Source organism: Oncorhynchus mykiss, chromosome 18 (genome assembly GCF_057628025.1).
Source record: "Oncorhynchus mykiss isolate SJ-2025 chromosome 18, ASM5762802v1, whole genome shotgun sequence".
Classification (NCBI taxonomy): domain Eukaryota; kingdom Metazoa; phylum Chordata; class Actinopteri; order Salmoniformes; family Salmonidae; genus Oncorhynchus; species Oncorhynchus mykiss.
In genome coordinates this window covers 66,719,713-66,738,358 of record NC_143039.1, presented here as the reverse complement: position 1 = coordinate 66,738,358, position 18,646 = coordinate 66,719,713, and the positions used below count along the sequence as shown (strand labels likewise).

Here is an 18,646-nt window from a genome sequence, read left to right as displayed (position 1 = left end):
TTTCAATCCTTTGGGCAGACACCTAACTTGCGATCATTCACACGTAACTCAAGACTTTAATAGGCATAAATCATGCAATGATGTCAATGGTAGAAATTCAAGCTGTGTGCAGGGATCTCAAGTTAGGATTCAGACCTCAATGGAGAAAACCCGAAATGTGCTATTGACTCTTGTTTTTGTGACTTGAACCAGAAGAAGCCTACAAATAAATGCAATATTAGTAGTGGCTTTCCAGTACACGAAGTTGGCTTGTATCCAGTGAGCTAAGGAAATGTTGTTGATCCATAGGCAAATTGATTCTTACACAACTGACCTTTATGAAAATAGCTTTCAGCTCAGTAGGGTCAGCCCTCTTTTGTCCCTGGAGAAAGAAATTACATACACATTATCATCACATAATCAACAACCAAGTTCTGTGGTAATAACCTGAAACGAATACACTTCTTTAATTTACAATTCTGTTGAAGCACTCATTAAAGCCCTCTTGGGTGTCTTCACCTGCACACCATCTTATCTGTTTTTTATCTGCACTGTTATTTTTAATCCCAGGCCCCTGTCCCCGCAGGAGGCCTTTTTCCTTTTGGTAGGCCATCATTGTAGATAAGAATTTGTTCTTAACTGAGTTAAATAAATAAGTAAAAATACACAATAAAATGGATAGGCCTATAGGCATAGGCTACTAGGATAATGTTATGTCTTGTTACAGTAAGATGTTTTTCCCACTTTGCAATAAAAGTAAGACACGCTAATCTTGTACTTATAATAACATCCCCCTGTTAAACTGTTAATAATTACTTAGGAAAAAAAAATAAAAAAATGTATTAGGATATGCAGCATTATTGAGACCTTTGATATTTATGACTCAATGAATTCCTGAATGTCTTCATTTTAGTTTTATGCTTTTCAACTTTATTGTGCTCTTTTTGTTTATACCTTTCATAGTAGACATTCAGTGGCTTGTGAAAGTATTCACCCCCCTTCACATTTTTCCTGTTTGTTGACTTACACGCTGGAATTAAAATAGATTTTGGGGGGGATTTGTATCATTTTATTTACACAACATGCCTACCACTTTTAAGATGCAAAATATGTTTTATTGTGAAACAAACAAGAAATAAGACAAAAAAAAGAAAAACTTGAGCGTGCATAACTATACACCCACCATACCATCTGAATACGCCACCACATCGCCCAGGGGACTGTGCTACTGACTTACTCCCTGTCGAAGGGCCGAGTTTACCCCCTATTTATCCCGGAAAATGAGGCAATAGAGAACTACATTGATGAAACACTCAAACGGTTTTATTCGTCCTTCTTCCCCGGCTGAGTCCAGCTTCTTCTTCTTGGAAAAAAGGACAGTGGTCTCCGATCATGTATTGATTAGCGTTCTCTGAATGATGTCAAGAACCGTCTTCCTCTGATCCCAGCAACCCTTGAGTGGACCGCGCCAACATCTAAAAAAAACTTGACCTGCAAAGTGCATATAACCTTGTCCGTATACGTGAAGGCGACGAATGGAAGACGGCCTTTATCACCGCACGAGGGCACTACGAATACCTGGTCATGCCCTATGGCCTTACTAACGCCCCCGCCATCTTCCAATCCTTTATGAACAAGGTTTTCCAGGATATGATCAACTTTCTCATCCTGATTTACTCCCTAAAGGAACACATACAGCATGTGCAAAGGGTACTTTAACAGCTCCTTGACCATAACCTTTATGTGAAGACTGAAAAGAGCACCTTCCATGTAAACTTCCTCGGGTTCGTACTGACACCTGGAGGGGTCAGCAGATATGAGAACAAAGTCCCCGCCATCAGTAACTGGCCCAAACCCACCCCCGCTAAGGAACTCCAACGTTTCATTGGGTTCTCCAACTACTATCGGCGGTTCATTCGAAACTTCAGTTCCACTGCCGCTCCCATCACTGCCCTTACCAGCCAAAAAGAGCCGGACCCTTCAATGGACTGATACAGCCCTGAATATTTCCAACAACTTGAAATGTCGCTACAGCTCAGCTCCTGTCCTTCTCCAACCTGATCCGACCCTTCCTTTCACCCTGGAGGTGCTTCTGAAGTAGGAGTAGGAGCCATACTCTTTCAGCGGGTGGGAACACCTCCAAAATCACATCCCTGTGCCTTCTTCTCCCGGAAGTTATCCTCCGCTGAGAGGAATTACAATGTGGGGAACAGAACTCCTCGCCATCAAGCTGGCCCTCGAGGAGTGGCGCCACTGGTTGGAGGGCGCACAACATCCTTTTCTCTTCCTAACAGATCATTGTAATCTGGAATATATCACAGGGGCCAAGAGGTTAAACTCCAGACAAGCCTGCTGCGCTCCTCTTCACACACTTTCATGTTACTTACATCCCTGGAAAGAAACGTAAAAGCTGATGCTCTCTCCCGCCAGTTTGACCTTCCGACCAGTAAGTCCGGTCCTACACCCATTCTTCATTCCTCTTGCATTATGGGGCCGGTACAGTGGGAGGTTCACTCTGCCATACAAGAAGCCCTCACCTCAGACACAGCTCCTCCTGAGACACCAGCTGGGAGGAGTTACGTACCAGCAGCTGTTAGGCCCCAACTGATGCAATGGTGTCACATCTCCTTTGGGTCAGGACATCCAGGCATTACACAAACCACCAAACTTCCAGCCCGAAAGTTCTGGTGGTCCTCACTGGCATCTGACGTAAGGGATTACATTCTCTCCTGTCCATTCTGCGCCCAAACCAAAAGCCCTCGTTATCTCCCTTCCAGTATAAGCTTCAACCTTTGCCAATCCCTCACAGACCCTGGTCCCACATAGCTGTTGACTTCATCACAGACCTTCCTGAATCCTCTGGTAACACCACCATCCTTGTCATAGTAGACCATTTTTCAAAAATGTGTCATCTGGTTCCTCTTCCTCATTTACCTAACACCATGGAATTGGCTGAGTGTAAGTTCCAGCAGGTGTTCCGTCTTATGGGATCCCGGAGGACATCATCTCTGACCGCGGGCCCCAGTTTGTCACCTGGGTGTGGCGAGCCTTCTGTGACCCGACCGGGGGTCGCCCTCAGCCTCTCCTCCAGGTACCGTCCCCAGACCAACCGGCAGACGGAACAACTGAACCAAGAAATAGGGAAGTACCTCCGCCAACAATATTCTGCCTTTCCACACGACTGGAGTCGGTATATGGCCTGGGCCGAATATGCTCAGAACTCACTCATGCATTCATCCCTCCGCCTTACTCTGTTTCAGTGTGTACTTGGTTACCAACCCCCCCATGTTTCCCTGGGAGGTGGAGCCTGGTACTGTCCCAGCTGTCAACGACTAGTTTCGGCGTAGTGAGCGGGTATGGGAGACCGCTCACCGGCATCTGCAGGAGGCCTCTAATGCCCAGAAACGCTTTGTCGATAGACGCAGCAGACCTACGCCACTCTTTCACCCCGGACAATGTGTGTGGTTCTCTACCAGAGACATCTGCCTCCCCTGCAAACAGTTCTGTCCTTGTTTCATTGGTTCCTTCAAGATAACACTATCACGTACCACCTCCAGTTACCCCGTCAGTATAAAATCTCCTCGTCCTTTCATGTCTCTGTTAAAACCGGTCACCTACAGTCCTCTTCATCCTCTTCATCCTCCAGTCTCAACCAGCAGTGCACCAACACTGTTGTACGTCGGAGGGGAACCCTCCATCAGGCCATCCTTGATTCCAAATACCTGAGAGGTCGCATCCACTATCTAGTGGACTGGGAAGGTTATGGGCCAGAAGACCGGTCCCGTGTCCCCAACCAGGATATCATCAACCCAGAGATAATTCAGGCATTCCACAGTGATGGTCCCGCTCCCCGACCTCTGGGTCGACCCACCCCCCTGAACAGACCCACTGGACATCAGCCTCGACGCAGAACATCGGGTCAGTTCACAACCTTGTCGAACCAGCCTGACCTCGCCCCTGAGGTATGCGGCCGCCTCTGCTCCCCCGCCCACTCCACCCTCCGGTGCCGTTGGGTCGTCAGGAGTATTCATTACAGGCACATCTAGCCACTGGGATTATTGCCCTTTCTTCAAGGCAAAACTGCTCCAGCTCCTTCAAGTTGAATGGGTTCCGCTGGTGTACAGCAATCTTTAAATCATACCACAGATTCTCAATTGGATTGAGGTCTGGGCTTTGACTAGGCCATTCCTAGACATTTAAATGTTTCCCCTTTCAAACCACTCAAGTGTTGCTTTAGCAGTATGCTTAGGGTCATTGTCTGCTGGAAGGTGAACCTCCATCTCAGTCTCAAATCTCTGGAAGACTGAAACAGGTTTCCCTCAAGAATTTCTCTGTATTTAGCACAATCCATCATTCCTTCAATTCTGACCAGTTTCCCAGTCCCTGCTTCTGAAAAACATCCCCACAGCATGATGCTGCCACCACCATGTTTCACTGTGATGGTATTCTCAGGGTGATGAGAGGTGTTGGGTTTATGCCAGACAGTGTTTTCATTGATGGCCAAAAAGCTACATTTTTGTCTCATCTGACCAGAGTGCCTTCTTCAATATGTTTGGGGAGTCTCCCACATGCCTTTTGGTGAACACCAAATGTGTTTGCTTATTATTTTTTTTAAGAATTGGCTTTTTTTATGACCACTCTTCCGTAAATCCCAGCTCTGTGGAGTGTACAGATTGAAGTGGTCCTATGAAAATCCAAACCCGCTGTGGAAATTTGCAGCGCCTTCAGTGATCTCAGCGATCACTGCCTCATTGCCTGCATCCGTAATGAGTCTGCTGTCAAACGACCACCCCTCATCACTGTCAAACGCTCCCTGAAACACTTCAACGAACAGGCCTTTCTAATCAACCTGGCCTGGGTAACCTGGAAGAATATTGACCTCATCCCGTCAGTAGAGGATGCCTGGTCATTCTTTAAAAGTGGTTTCCTCACCATCTTAAATAAGCAGGCCACATTCTAAAAATGTAGAACCAGGAACAGATGTTCCTGGTTCACTCCAGACCTGACTGCCCTTGACCAGCACAAAAACATCCTGTGGCGTACTGCATTAGCATCGAATAGCCCCCGCGATATGCAACTTTTCAGGGAAGCTAGGAACCAATATACACAGGCAATTAGGAAAGCAAAGGCTAGCTTTTTTAAACAGAAATTTGCATCCTCTAGCACAAACTCCAAAATGTTCTGGGACACTGTAAAGTCCATGGATAATAAGAGCACCTCCTCCCAGCTGCCCACTGCACTGAGGCTAGGAAACAATGTCACCGCCAATAAATCCACCATAACTTAGAATTTCAATAAGCATTTTTCTACGGATGGCCATGCTTTCCACCTGACTACCCCTACCCCGTCAACAGCCCTGCACCCACCTCCCCACAGCAACTTGCCCAAGCCTCCCCATTTCTCCTTCACCCAAATCCAGATAGCTGATGTTCTGAAAGAGTTGCAAAATCTGGACCCCTACAAATCAGCTGGGCTAGACAGCTCTTTATAAAATTATCCGCCGCAATTGTTGCAACCCCCTATTACTTGCCTATTCAACCTCTCTTTCATATCGTCTGAGATCCCCAAAGATTGGAAAGCTGTCACGGTCATCCCCCCCTCTTCAAAGGGGGAGACACTCTAGACCCAAACTGTTACAGACCTATATCGATCCTACCCTGCCTTCGAAAGGAAGGTCTTCGAAAGGAAAGTTAACAAACAGATCACCGACCATTTCGAAACCCACCATACCTTCTCCGCTATGCAATCTGGTTTCCGAGCTGGTCATGGGTGCACCTCAGCTATGCTCAAAGTCCTAAACAATATCCTAACGGCCACCGACAAGAGACAATACTGTGCAGCTGTATTCATCGACCTGGACAAGGCTTTCGACTCTGTCAGACTCAACAGCCTTGGTTTCTCAGACAGAGTTCAGTGTGTCAAATCGGATCTCTGGCCGACTCTTTTCTCTGTATACATCAATGATGTCGCTCTTGCTGCTGGTGATTCTCTGATCCACCTCTACGCAGACAACACCATTCTGTATACTTCTGGCACTTCTTTGGACACTGTGTTAACTAACCTCCAGACGAGTTTCAATGCCATACAACTTAAATGCAAGTAAAACAAAACGCATGCTCTTCAACCGATCGCTGCCCTCCCGTCCAGCATCACTACTCTGGACGGTTCTGACATAGAATATATGGACAACTAGATGACTGGTTAGATTGTAAACTCTCCTTCCAGACTCACATTAAGCATCTCCAATCCAAAAATACATCTAGAATTGGCTTCCTATTTAGCAACAAAGCATCCTTCACTCATGCTGCCAAACATACCCTCGTAAAACTGACTATCCTACCGATCTTGGACTTTGGCGATGTCATTTACAAAATAGCCTCCAACACTCTACTCAACAAACTGGATGCAGTCTATCACAGTGCCATCCGTTTTGTCACCAAAGCCCCATATACTACCCACCACTGTGACCTGTATGCTCTCGTTGGCTGGCCCTCGCATCATATTCGTCGCCAACCCCACTGGCTCCAGGTCATCTATAAGTCTTTGCTAGGTAAAGCCCCGCCTTCTCAGCTCACTGGTCACCATAGCAGCACCCACCTGTAGCACGCGCTCCAGCAGGTATATTTCACTGGTCACCCCCAAAGCCAACTCCTCCTTTGGCCGCCTTTCCTTCCAGTTCTCTGCTGCCAATGAATGGAACGAATTGCCAAATTTACTGAAGCTGGAGACTCATATCTCCCTCACTAACTTTAAGCATCAGCTGTCAGAGCAGCTCACAGATCATTGCACCTGTAAATAGCCCATCCAACTACCTCATCCGCATATTGTTTTTAGTTTTTTTGCTCATTTGTACCCCAGTATCTCTACATGCACATTCATCTTCTGCACATCTATCACTCCAGTGTTTAGCAATTCAATTATAATTACTTCGCCACTACGGCCTATTTATTGCCTTACCTCCCTAATCTTACCTCATTTGCACACACTGTATAAAGATTTTTTTTATATTGTGTTAATGACTGTATGTTTGTTTATTCCATGTATAACTCTGTGTTTGTGTCGCTTTGCTTTATCTTGGCCAGGTTGCAGTTGTAAATGAGAACTTGTTCTCAACTGGCCTACCTGTTTAAATAAATGTAAAAAATTATTTTTAGTCTCTTTGTTGCCTCTCTGATTAATGCCCTCTTCGCCTGGTCTCTGAGTTTTGGTGGGCGGCCCTCTCTTGGCAGGTTTGTTGTGATGCCATATTCTTTCCATTTTTATTAAATAATGGATTTAACGGTGCTCTGTGGGATGTTCAAAGTTTAGGATATTTTTTTTATAACCCAACCCTGATCTGTATTTCTCCACAACTTTGTCCCTGACCTGTTTGGAGAGCTCCTTGGTCTTCATGGTGCCGCTTGCTTGGTGGTGCCCCTTGCTTAGTGGTGTTGCAGACTCTGGGGCCTTTCAGAACAGGTGTGTGTGTGTATACTGAGATCATGTGACACTTAGATTGCACACAGGTGGACTTTACTTAACTAATTATGTGACTTCTGAAGGTAATTGTTTGCACCAGATCTTATTTAGGGGCTTCATAGCAAAGGGGGTGAATACATACATATTGTTTTTGTGACCCCAAAGTGTCCAGTCCCCCCCCCCCCCCCCCCCACGAGTACTCTGGAGCGAGGCTGTGCTCGGCAATGCTTTTGGGACCACCACCTGCCACCTCTCCTCTCCCGTAGCTGACTCCTTCCATGCCCGCTGTAGCACGCCATCAGCCAGCCGCAGTCTCACAAACTTTGACCACAACCATTTGGTCGCGAGTGAGAGCGCTGTCACCACTGTAATACCGGCTGTAGGTCTGTGTCCCGTCCCTGCTGCTGCCCCCATTCAGCCACGTCGACAGTCTGCAGCTCACAGCAGACAGGCCCGCTCGCCCGACACACTGTGGTACAGACCCCCTCTGCACGCAGTTCTCTCTCCCGTCACTCTCTCCACTCACAGTGGAGGCAGCCGCCTGCAGTACAGGACCGACGGGACATGGCGTTGGAGTGGCGTGCCCCTGCCCTGTGCATTACTGTGAAGTCATACGGCTGAAACTCCTCCAACCAGTTAGCCACCTGCCCCTCTGGCTCTCTGAAAGACATGAGCCACTGGAGAGCAGAGTGGTCAGTCCTTACAGTAAAGGGCTGGCCACACAGGTAGTACTTGAAGTGTTTGGCGGAAGCCACAACAGCAAGGAGCTCCCGCCGGGTGACACAGTAGCGGCGCTCATGTTTGTCAAATGTTTTGCTGAAGTACGCCACCACTCTCTCCCCCTCTGGCCCCACCTGGGCCAGCACCCCACAAAGGCCCACATTGCTTGCGTCTGTAACCAGGATAAAGGGCAAGGTGAGGTCAGGGGGGGCGAGCACGGGGGCCTCGATCAGTGCAAGTTTGAGGGTGTTGAAGGCCTCCTCACACTCCACTGTCCAAGTGAAGGCCTTGTCCTTCGGCAGCAGGCGGTTCAGGGGAGCAGCGACGCTTGAGAAGCCCCGTACAAACCTCCTGTAGTACGAGGCCAGGCCCAGGAAGCTCTTCAGCTGACGCTGGTCGGTGGGGGTGGGCAGTCTCGGACAGCCCCCACCTTGTCCTCCATGGTTCTGATCCCCTCCTTCCCCACTCGGTGGCCCAAGAAGGACACCTCTCTCCTCATGAAGTGGCACTTTCGGGGTGGAGCTTCAGACCTGCGGCAGCCACCCTCTCCAGCACATGCCATAGCGCCCCCAGGGCTGACTGGAAGGAGCTGCCATGGGCCAGGATGTCATCGAGGTATACTAGACACTGCTGTCGGGGGATGCCATCCAGCACCCTGTCCATCAAACGCTCAAAAGTAGCTGGAGCTTTGCACAGGCCGAAGCACAGGACCTTGAACTGCCAGTATCCTCTGTTAGTGGAGAATGCAGTTTTGGCTCTGGCCTCTGGGGAGAGGGGCACCTGCCAGTAGCCACTGCGGTCTAGTGAGGAGAACCAGGAGGACCCCTTAACCAAGTCCAGCGACTCATCGATACGTGGTATGGGGTATGAGTCCTTACCTCATTCAGCCACCTCTAGTCCACACAGAACCTCAGCTTGCCCCCCTTCTTCGGAACCATTACGACTGGCACCGCCCAGGGGCTGTCTGGGGGCTCGACGAAGTCTGCCCGCTGCATCTCCAACATAGCCTTGTCTGCCGCCTCCTGGCGTGCCCGCGGGATACGGCGGGGACGCATCTTTATTGGTCGAGCAACACCTGTGTCAATCTCATGCTATACCAGATGAGTCTGACCCACCTCCTCCTCACTCAGCGCAAAGCTGTCTCTGAATTTAAACAGCAACTGCCACAACCGTTCCTGCTACTCGGGGTCAAGACCAACACAGTTCCTCCCCCATATCTCCCTCACTGCAGACAGTGTCCTCTCCTCTCCCATCTGGGGTTAGCTGGGCAGGGGGGGCGTGGCCCGGGCTCACAGAGGGCTGTGTCATGGAGGTAGTTGGGGGAATGTAACACACAGCCGTAGATGACAGGGGGGCTGGGGAAAAGTCACACACAGATGTGGGGGAGGGGGTGCAGCCATGAGTCTCTGCTGTTTTAACTGTTGGAGTAAAGGGTTTGTTGGGTTGAGTGAATGTGACATTAGGGGGGACCATGGTGACTGCCGGCCCTCCCTGGAAGCTCAGTGTGCCCCCATTTAGGTCTAACTGGCAGCCTGTGCTCAGAAAAGTCCAACACCGGTATACAAGGGTCCTGCACAGCTGCCACCCACACAGGATGACGCACAGTCCTGCCCCCTACTGTCAGAGTCATTAGTCCCTTCCCTTTCATGGCTGCCAGCTCACCTGTGACTGTGCGGAGCTGCACAGTTGTGGGCTCACACTGAGTCCAACCTGGCACAATGTCTGGCCTCACCAGGGTTACTGTGGACCCAGTGTCCACCAGGGCAGAGCAGGGCACCCCCTCCACAGTGACAGGGACATGACAAAAGTCCCCAACACAGGTCTGGCCCACCACAACAACAGGCTCCATCCACTTGCCCTCGTCTGCTTCTTGGGGAAGTGGAGCCTTGCTTCCCCGTCTGTGCCGGTGGGCTCCTCCTGAAGAAGATGGTGGTTGGGATAGAAAACCAGGGGTCCGCACTACCCGGTCTATGCGGACCCCGAGCCGTTTCCCTGAGCTCTGGGGGACATGGGGCAAACTTGACTCAGATGGCCTGGCTGGCCACAACCCCAGCAGACCCTGGGACCAGGGCGTGTGTTTCGTGTCGCCTGTAGCGACACAGCAAGAATGAGTTCTGTTATTTCAGCCACCCCATGCAGGCTTTTCCGTCTCCCTGCACCCCCACAAAAGCCCCAGCTGAAGCCCCAGCCCACACCAGTTCCCTCTCCAAAGCCATCTTCAAGGCTATCTGCAATGACTCAGGATGAGCCAGCTGGGTCTGTATGCGCAGCTCCGTAGGAGAGAGCTTCTGTATGAACTGGTCCCGTGCTAGCTGGCTCTGCACGGAGGGGGGCATGTGTGCATATGCCAGCCGAGAGAGGCTCTCAATGTCACTAGCTAGCACCCGTAGAGGCTCTCCAGGCTGCCTGTGTCTATTACTCAGTTCGGATCGCAGTGGCCCGGGCTGTACACACTGTCCATAGCGCCTCCTCAGTGCTCCCACTAAAGCACCATAATCACGTCTGTCCTAGGGGCTAATCATTATCAAACAGGCCAGAGCGTCATCCGTGAGGCATAAAGCCAACTGCAGTGCCCTATATTCATCCGACCACCCCCTAAAATGAGCTAACAGTTCAAACTGAGCATGAAAAGCTTCCCAATCCGCCTTACCGGAATACTTCAGGGTCTTAACAGATACGGACGCAGCCGGGAACCGGGCGCCGCCATGTTTGTTTACATCCTGAGCCCCAGATTCCTTGTCCCGCCGCATCGATGTCACCCCTTCGGTCCGCCCACCAGAATCCGTGCGAAGCACAGTCGACGAAGGACTCATGCACGCTTCAGCCGCCATCACTCTAACGTCCTCACTCAAGCAGCCTCTGGGCTCCGACGCCCTAGCAATCTCCTCAGCCAGATCCTCCGACGTCCATGCACACGCACCTCCTTGGCCATAATCGTCCCCTACCTCCACTTCACTTTCGGATTCCCTCGAAGCATTTTCAACCCCCGTTCTCACCTACGTTAGCTAGCCACAGAAGTCAGCTAGCTAGCTGGCTAACTTTTATCAACGTTTTTACTTCTGACACCAATGTAATAACCTGACTAGATCATAAAGGAACAATTGTCAGACAGAGGATTGAGTTTACGAATTGACGGTTTATTAACCCAACTTTACACATGCTACTGTTTGGCCGTAGCCCACGCCAAATAAATGAAAGATACCACACAAGCCAACCGTGACCTTCTCTTGTGAAGGCCAGACGTAAGAGGAAGAACAATGGCTAAACCTGGTCTTAACTTCCAATGCTCGAGCCCCCTGCCCAACCCCCCTCCACGCCACTCCGCCAACCACCAGGATGCCCGTCATCAGAACATTCCAGGCATTCCCGTGATTGGCAGATAGCAGGTTGATTGGCATGTCGTTCCCCGCGAACACTGGTAAGTACAACACAACCCACTAATAGCCTAACACATAACACACCACTGTCAGTGCAGGTTGCTACAATATGCACACACCACTTTTCCGTTTTTTATTTTAAAGCATTTTTTTTTCTTTTTTTCACTTCACCAATCTGGACTATTTTGTGTATGTCCGTTACATGAAATCCAAATAAAAATCTATTTAAATTACAGGTTGTAATGCAACAAAAGAGGAAAAACGCCAAGGGGGATGAATACTTTTGCAAGGTACTATAAGTCTCAATGACGATGTGCAAATGTCACCTGTATCATTTGACAATGTTAAGATTCAACAGGTCAATATTGCTGTCTTTATATGGAATTATTATATGAAACGGGGCTGTACATAATAATAGGAGATTCAGCTGTGAGTTTATAAGTTATTACATTTTGGGGGGAGGGAACACTTTCTTCATTCAATAACGTGGCTCGAGGTAGATGACGGCACTAGACACAGGGCACAGAAAATTTGCAGCTAAAGTCTGGCTGCTGAGGAGGAGTTAGTTTCACTGTTTGTGAAGGTACATTGACTCTGTCCACTGCTGAAATGGCCTCTTCCTGCGGAGATATACTGGTTAAGGAGATTGACAAACGTGCGTCTGGCTAGGTGTTCGAGGTGATCCTAGGAGCTCCAGCTCCAGACGCCAAGGGAGAGTTCCCCCTTTCTCCCCCCAAGAAGAAGGACCTGTCCCTGGAGGAGATCCAGAGGAAACTAGAGGCTGCAGAGGAGAGGAGGAAGTCCCATGAAGCGGAGGTTCTGAAACACCTCACTGAGAAGCGGGAGCACGAGAAGGAGGTGCAAAGGAAAGCCATGGAGGAGAACAACAACTTCAGCAAGATAGCAGAGGAGAAGCTTAACCAGAAGATGGAGGCTAACAAAGAAAACAAGGAGGCCCTTCAGGCAGCCATGAGTGAGAAGTTCAAGAACAAGAAGGACAAGAAACTGGAAGAGGTGCATGCTAAGAAGGAAACCAAAGAGGGCGGTGCCGAGACATCAACAAACTGAACAGTTCAGTCTATGGGGGAATTGTATACTATAGGGTTTTTTACGTATCCAAAGATTGATTTATATTTAGTTGATGGCCAGTATTAATGTTCCCTGCCACCCACTTTATGAAGAAAAATAAGTTCTCCCCATTTGTGAATTTAGCTTCTCTGCTATAAGTGTACTTGCTATAGTTTTACATGTGGATATTGGTCTCCTTGTTGCTTCTACTCCACGGCTGTCTAAATGTTACTAGCCTTCAAATCCTCAATTCCTTTCAAATGGCATTGGAGGATAGGATCCAAGGCAATATCCTTATACCACCAATGAAGCTTTGAGAGATGAACGAAAAGAGGAAGCAAGGATTTGACCTCTAGTAACTGTTTCATACACAGCCCATGTCTTTGGATATGTAGCTTTTGTCATGGCAGCTTCTGACCTAATGAAAAATAGCCGTGTACGTAGTTGTCCTCTAAGGAAGCATGTGCTGTGCATAGGCCCTCGACATGATCTCTCTATTCCATAGTGCCGCCTTGGAACAGTGTCCCCGTGTATCTCACACCTGACTGTTCATAGCACTTATTGATCACTGTTTGTTAACATATTGATTGGTTTCACCTTTTCTCACAGCATCAGGTGTCGTATTGCAGCTTTTGTTGTTCAGAGATCTGCTAGTCTTGTTCTTTAAAAAACTAGGGTTGATATGGCATCCTGATCCTATTACACTACCCAAAAGTAGTGCACTATATGGAATAGGGTGCCATTTCAGACACAGCCTAAATCTAATCTTTGTGCCACTGCAGATTTTAGGCGTTTGTAATGTGGAGTTTTGTCTCAAAGCACATGACTTAGTGCTGTTGTAGGGCAATAAAGTAACTTTGCCAGACTTTGAATCATCTAGGATGTTACTGGAAGTGGGTCTACACATGGAATGCAAAAGAGGAATACACTTTGGATTCTTAATAGATGTTACTAGTTGACTTAACTGTTGTACTAAAAAATACAATTGTTAAATGCCATTCATTTATTTATTTATTTTTTAACACGGGGCACGTGCCTAATCTACATTGTAGAATTTGATCACGTGAATTAATAACTGGCCCCAGTGGAGCGAGCAACAATAGAAGCCTTATATTACTGTAGTGTATGTGTACGGGGAGAAGCTCGTGTAGCATTATGCTAACCAAGGTTACTAGGCTACAGTCGGCTTTAAATCAATGACATGCTAATCAGCCGGCCACACGGGACGTGGGGAAAGGGAGGGACAGAGACCACTGGTTTCACTGACAGGTTGGTCTGATAACCGGCTTCCGCATAGTGCATCACAGGGAAAAGATGCATCCCATTACAACCTTGACTTCTGCAAGTAGCCCCGTCCTCCTACACTGTAAAGCCCAATGTCATTGCCACTGGCTAATGTTAACCTCGAACATCCTCTTAGCAGGCTAACTAGTAGCTAGCTGGCTAGCCATCTATCAATAGATGGGGGGGGGGGCAGTATGTGAGAAAGTCTTCCCTGCGTTCGAAGGTGTCGTTATCTATTCCGACATTGTCTAGTTCACCTACTGACAAAAACTGTATTTTTTTTCCTCGAAAAGGTGAGCTTACCTTTGCAGCCATAGCAAGATTACTGTCAACCAACCAAGCCCACTGACCAAGCAAACCCGGTAATTTCCTTTTGCGTGACGACGTTCCCATGGAAATCACGCGCGGTTGTCTAACGGTGCAGTGAATAGAGGAGATCAAGGCAGCTAAAGTGTTCACGTGGTATGGAGCGGTAGAGAGGTAGTCAGTGGCAGGCATCGTTATGTAACCATCCATATTACTAACCATCCGTATTACAGTCTATTCATATTACATGAATACGCTGTTACTACACAGGTATTAGAGTAAGGTGTTGGCAATCATTCCTTATTTCAAAGTTCTCTGTCTTTCTTATGAAGCTTATCATCATCATAAGATCTCTGTATCCTCCCAGTACACCTATACTAGGATATGACTGACATTGGCTCTGTGCCTACACAACCTATGACGCATTTAGTTAAACATGATCTGATACTATACATTTTGGTAATAGGCTTATGTACCTTTCCTGGCTGCCATTGAGTGAAGAATGTAAAAACCTTGTTCCATCCATATCTATGTACAGTGCCTTCAGAAAGTATTCACACCCTTAAGTTTTTCCACACTTTGTTGTGTTACAGCCTGAATTTAAAATGTATTAAATTGAGATTGTGTGTCACGGGCCTACACACAATACCCAATCATGTCAAAGTGAAATTGTTTTTAGAAATTATTACAAATAAATAAAAAATGAAAATATTAAATGTCTTGAGTCAACTCCTTTGTTAAGGATAGCCTAAATAAGTTCAGGAAGAAAAAAGGTGCTTAACAAGTCACATAATAAATTGCATGGACTCTGCGTGCAATAATAGTGTTCAACATGACTACCTCATCTGTACCCCACACAATTATCTGTAAGGTCCCTCAGTCGAGCAGTAAATTTCAAACACAGATTCAACCACATAGACCAGGGTCTTCCAATGCCTCGCAAAGGGCACCTATTGGTAGGTAGCTAAAAAATAAAAAAACAGACATTGAATATCTCTTTGAGCAAGGTGAAGTTATTAATTACACTTTGGATGATGTCTCAATACACCCAGTCACTACAAAGTTACAGGTGTCTTTCCTAACTAAGTTCCCAGAGAGGAAGGAAACTGTGCAGGGATTTCACCATGAGGCCAATGGTGGCTTTAAAACAGTTACAGAGTTTAATGGCTGTGATAGAAGAAAACTGTAGATGGATCAACAACATTGTAGTTACTCCACATTACTCACCTAAATAACAGAGTGAAAACAAGGAAGCCTGTAAGGAATACAAATATTCCAAAAAATGCATCCTGTTTGCAATTAGGCACTAAAGTATGAATACTTCCTGAAGGCACTGTTGTAATGGTCTTTTGTATTTCTCCAGTGAGTAGAGCAGTTCTTCAATTATTTTCAACATCAGACGTATAGCTTCTGAGAAAGAACCTTTCCTATAGATCTAAGGCAGAAAGGGGGCATTTATGGAAGAGAGCATACAAGGTTTCTCCTTCTCTTCCCCACAGTAAATGGTTTCGCTACTTTATTTCCAGCCATTCCATCCCTCCATCTATGCTTTGTGTCGGGAAGAGAGAAAGAGAGAGGGAGAGAGAATTACATGACTACAAAAGCAAAGGTTAACATTACTCATAGCATAAAAACAATTTAAAAGGGAGCAAAAGGGCCCTAATGGCACATGGTCTTCAAAGAAAATGCATTTTGCGCTTAAAATAATTCATAGCTTTTTGCCAGTGGCTTTTCGGATTCCCGATCACCAGCATGAACCCCTGTATTTTTCTCAGCAGGCTGTCTGCTCCTCTCAAAATGGCCTTCGCCAGGGCATAGCCCACATCCCTCCCAAATATTGATGGCACACAGTTTATCGTTTATTGGAAAAATGGCTGTGAGTAACGTTTTATGAGCTAATGCAATCTCATAACCTGTATTAAATTTGGTTGTAGGACAATATTTGAGAAGATTTAAACATGAATGATTTGGTCCTTTGACACGGCATTATCTATCTCTGTCAGTCTTGTATTAAATGACTTATTTGTGACATTTACTGTAGGTAGAACACAGAGGTGTGTTATAGCCGGTTGCTGTCATGATTTGCAGCATTTGTGAGCCGTGAGACTGCGCTGTTTTGCGTACAGGCCTACATCCACTATTTGTTCATGTAAAAATAATTGATCTATAATCGAATTGTGAGGGATTTTACATGAGAAATAGGCCTTTGAGAAACACAATGTTACTAAATCATTAAATTCCCTGGTCTGGTTTCTCTGTTTTATTTTTAGGAACAGAATTGCATGACAAAAACAAATCCAAAAGCCCGACTGGTCTTCGTCCAAGGTCCCATGAGTGATTGAATAATGGGGATAAACTCTGGAACCTCTGAAACCTCCTGACCTGGGGGGTCACCTCTCCCGGCCTCTCAGTCCCAGAGAAACCACGCATCCTGACAGAATGAGCGAAGAGTGATGGACGACAATCTTCTAATTTTAACCATCTAAACACAGCGTTTCAAAAATAGACCCAGAGTTATAAACAAATTATTATACCACTTTGGGCCTCTCCACCGACTACACAGTCCCTATTAACGGTCAATAACTGTGGACCCTAGAGGTCAAAGGGGGTTAAAGACTTTCTATTAAAAGTAACAGAGGAAAGGAGATGTGTTCTTGAAAAGTTGTGTTTTGGGTTTGAAATGCTGACAGGTTAGTGGCGGCCTCTCAAATAGCGCTGTAAATGACCAGTTTGGGCTTACTTATTGCCGTCGTCTGTCAGTCACTCAAATGTATTTTTATTTATCTTTAAGTGTATTCACATAGTTATTCTTGTATAAGACACTTGTTGAAGACTTTATTCTCCTATTGTCTCTCCCTTGTGTTTTTTTCTCTTGTAGGATGTGCCTTTCGATTGCATTTTTAGGATGAAAGATATCATGGAAGATCAGAGGGGAGTGTAGTGGATGTGGTCATGTGGACGTTGTTGACCTGAAGGAAAGGGTCACCTTTTGGCAGCAGCTTCACAGTTTTCCATTAATGAAGTTATAGAACCATTTTTGGTACACCTGAACGGCCTCTGGATATAAATATAAATCATCACATTAACACAATCTCTACCAGTCAGAGCTTACATAGCCTAACTCGTATTTAAAAAATACCCCAACATTTTTTGTTAAAGGCCCAGCACAGTCAAAAGATTTTTCCTGTGTTTTATATATACTTTCCTACTTTGAGGTTGGAATAACACTGCGAAATTGTGAAAATTATAATGCCCCTTTAGTGTAAGAGCTGAAAAGACTTTATACTTAATTGTTACCCAGAAATGATTTGATATTGAGATAAAAACAGCTGCATTGGACCTTTAAAGAGAATATTCAAGTCCAGATGAATTTGTCTAAGGCCTAGCCTACTATCACAGAGAAAAAGGTTTTAAAACCCTCTGTAAGCCAAGGCCTCACCAGTTCCAGTTGTGTTAGCTATGTGACACGCAATGCAAACATCAAGTGTCTGCAAACTGCTAAGCCTTGCATTGTACAACAAACCCTGCAAACCAACAGCATGCAAAAATAGGTTTTATATAACTTTGTTGTACCAAACCACAATACAAACAAGCTGCCAGATAGTGTGGATGGGAGGACTGAGAGAAATAAATGTGCTTTGCATTAAAATAAGAATATGATTATAATAGCCATTTGAAGGCAATTTATGAAATTACTTATTTTATAATTGTTATAAAATGTTATTTACGGTATCTATAAATCTAAAACCACATTTAAGATGAGTACAGGATCTACATTTTGGGGCGACAGTGGTTAGTGGTTAGAGTGTTGGACCAGTAACCAAAAGGTTGCTGGATCGAATCCCTGAGCTGACAAGGTAAAAATCTGTTGTTCTGCCAACTGAACAAGGCAGATAACCCACTGTTCCCTGGTAGGCCGTCATTGTAAATAAGAATTTGTTCTTAACTTACTTGCCTAGTTAAATAAAGGTTAAAAAAAAACATTTAATCTCAAAACATTCATTGATTTGTGTAATACTTTGGTCTCCCAAAGTATAAGCACACATCTTTCTGCCTAGCAACCAACAATGTATCTCTCCATCTGTCTCCATATCTATCCAATCAGGGGGATGTCAAACATAATGCAGGAATATCATCTGAAACATGCAGTGCTTTATGTGTAATAGACCATGACAAGCGCTTTCTTGTTTACGCTGAAATAATTCTGTGTTAGAATAACATCAACAACTTACTTAACCAATCAAACTCACTCTGGTTCCATTCAAAGACCAGACTGATAAATAGTTCTGACGTTAGACATGGGATGGAAGATCGAATAGGAACGTTTACACTTACAGATGTCCGGCTCATAGAGATTCGTTGCTAAGACCTGACCCCAGAGCAGATTAAAGGAGCTTTTTAAAGACTATAAGAGGGAGATGATAAAGTTAATTGACCTACATCGCTGGGGATTT

At 46.2% G+C, this 18,646-nt stretch overlaps 1 protein-coding gene and 1 pseudogene across 1 annotated transcript in view; one reads left to right on the top strand and one right to left on the bottom strand.

The window, feature by feature from the left end:
* The window catches only part of slc25a13 (solute carrier family 25 member 13), a 94,077-nt gene extending 79,775 nt beyond the window's left edge, over positions 1–14,302 (bottom strand). The window contains exons 1-2 of the mRNA XM_090209176.1: positions 14,190–14,302; positions 314–361 (exon numbers count right to left, since the gene is read on the bottom strand). Coding sequence (XP_090065302.1) covers positions 314–361; positions 14,190–14,279 — 138 coding nt within the window. The 5' untranslated portion in view covers positions 14,280–14,302. The remainder of the gene's footprint in view (positions 1–313; positions 362–14,189) is intronic.
* Positions 12,090–12,699, top strand: LOC110496627 (stathmin pseudogene; annotated as a pseudogene).
* Positions 14,303–18,646: the final 4,344 nt, after the last annotated feature.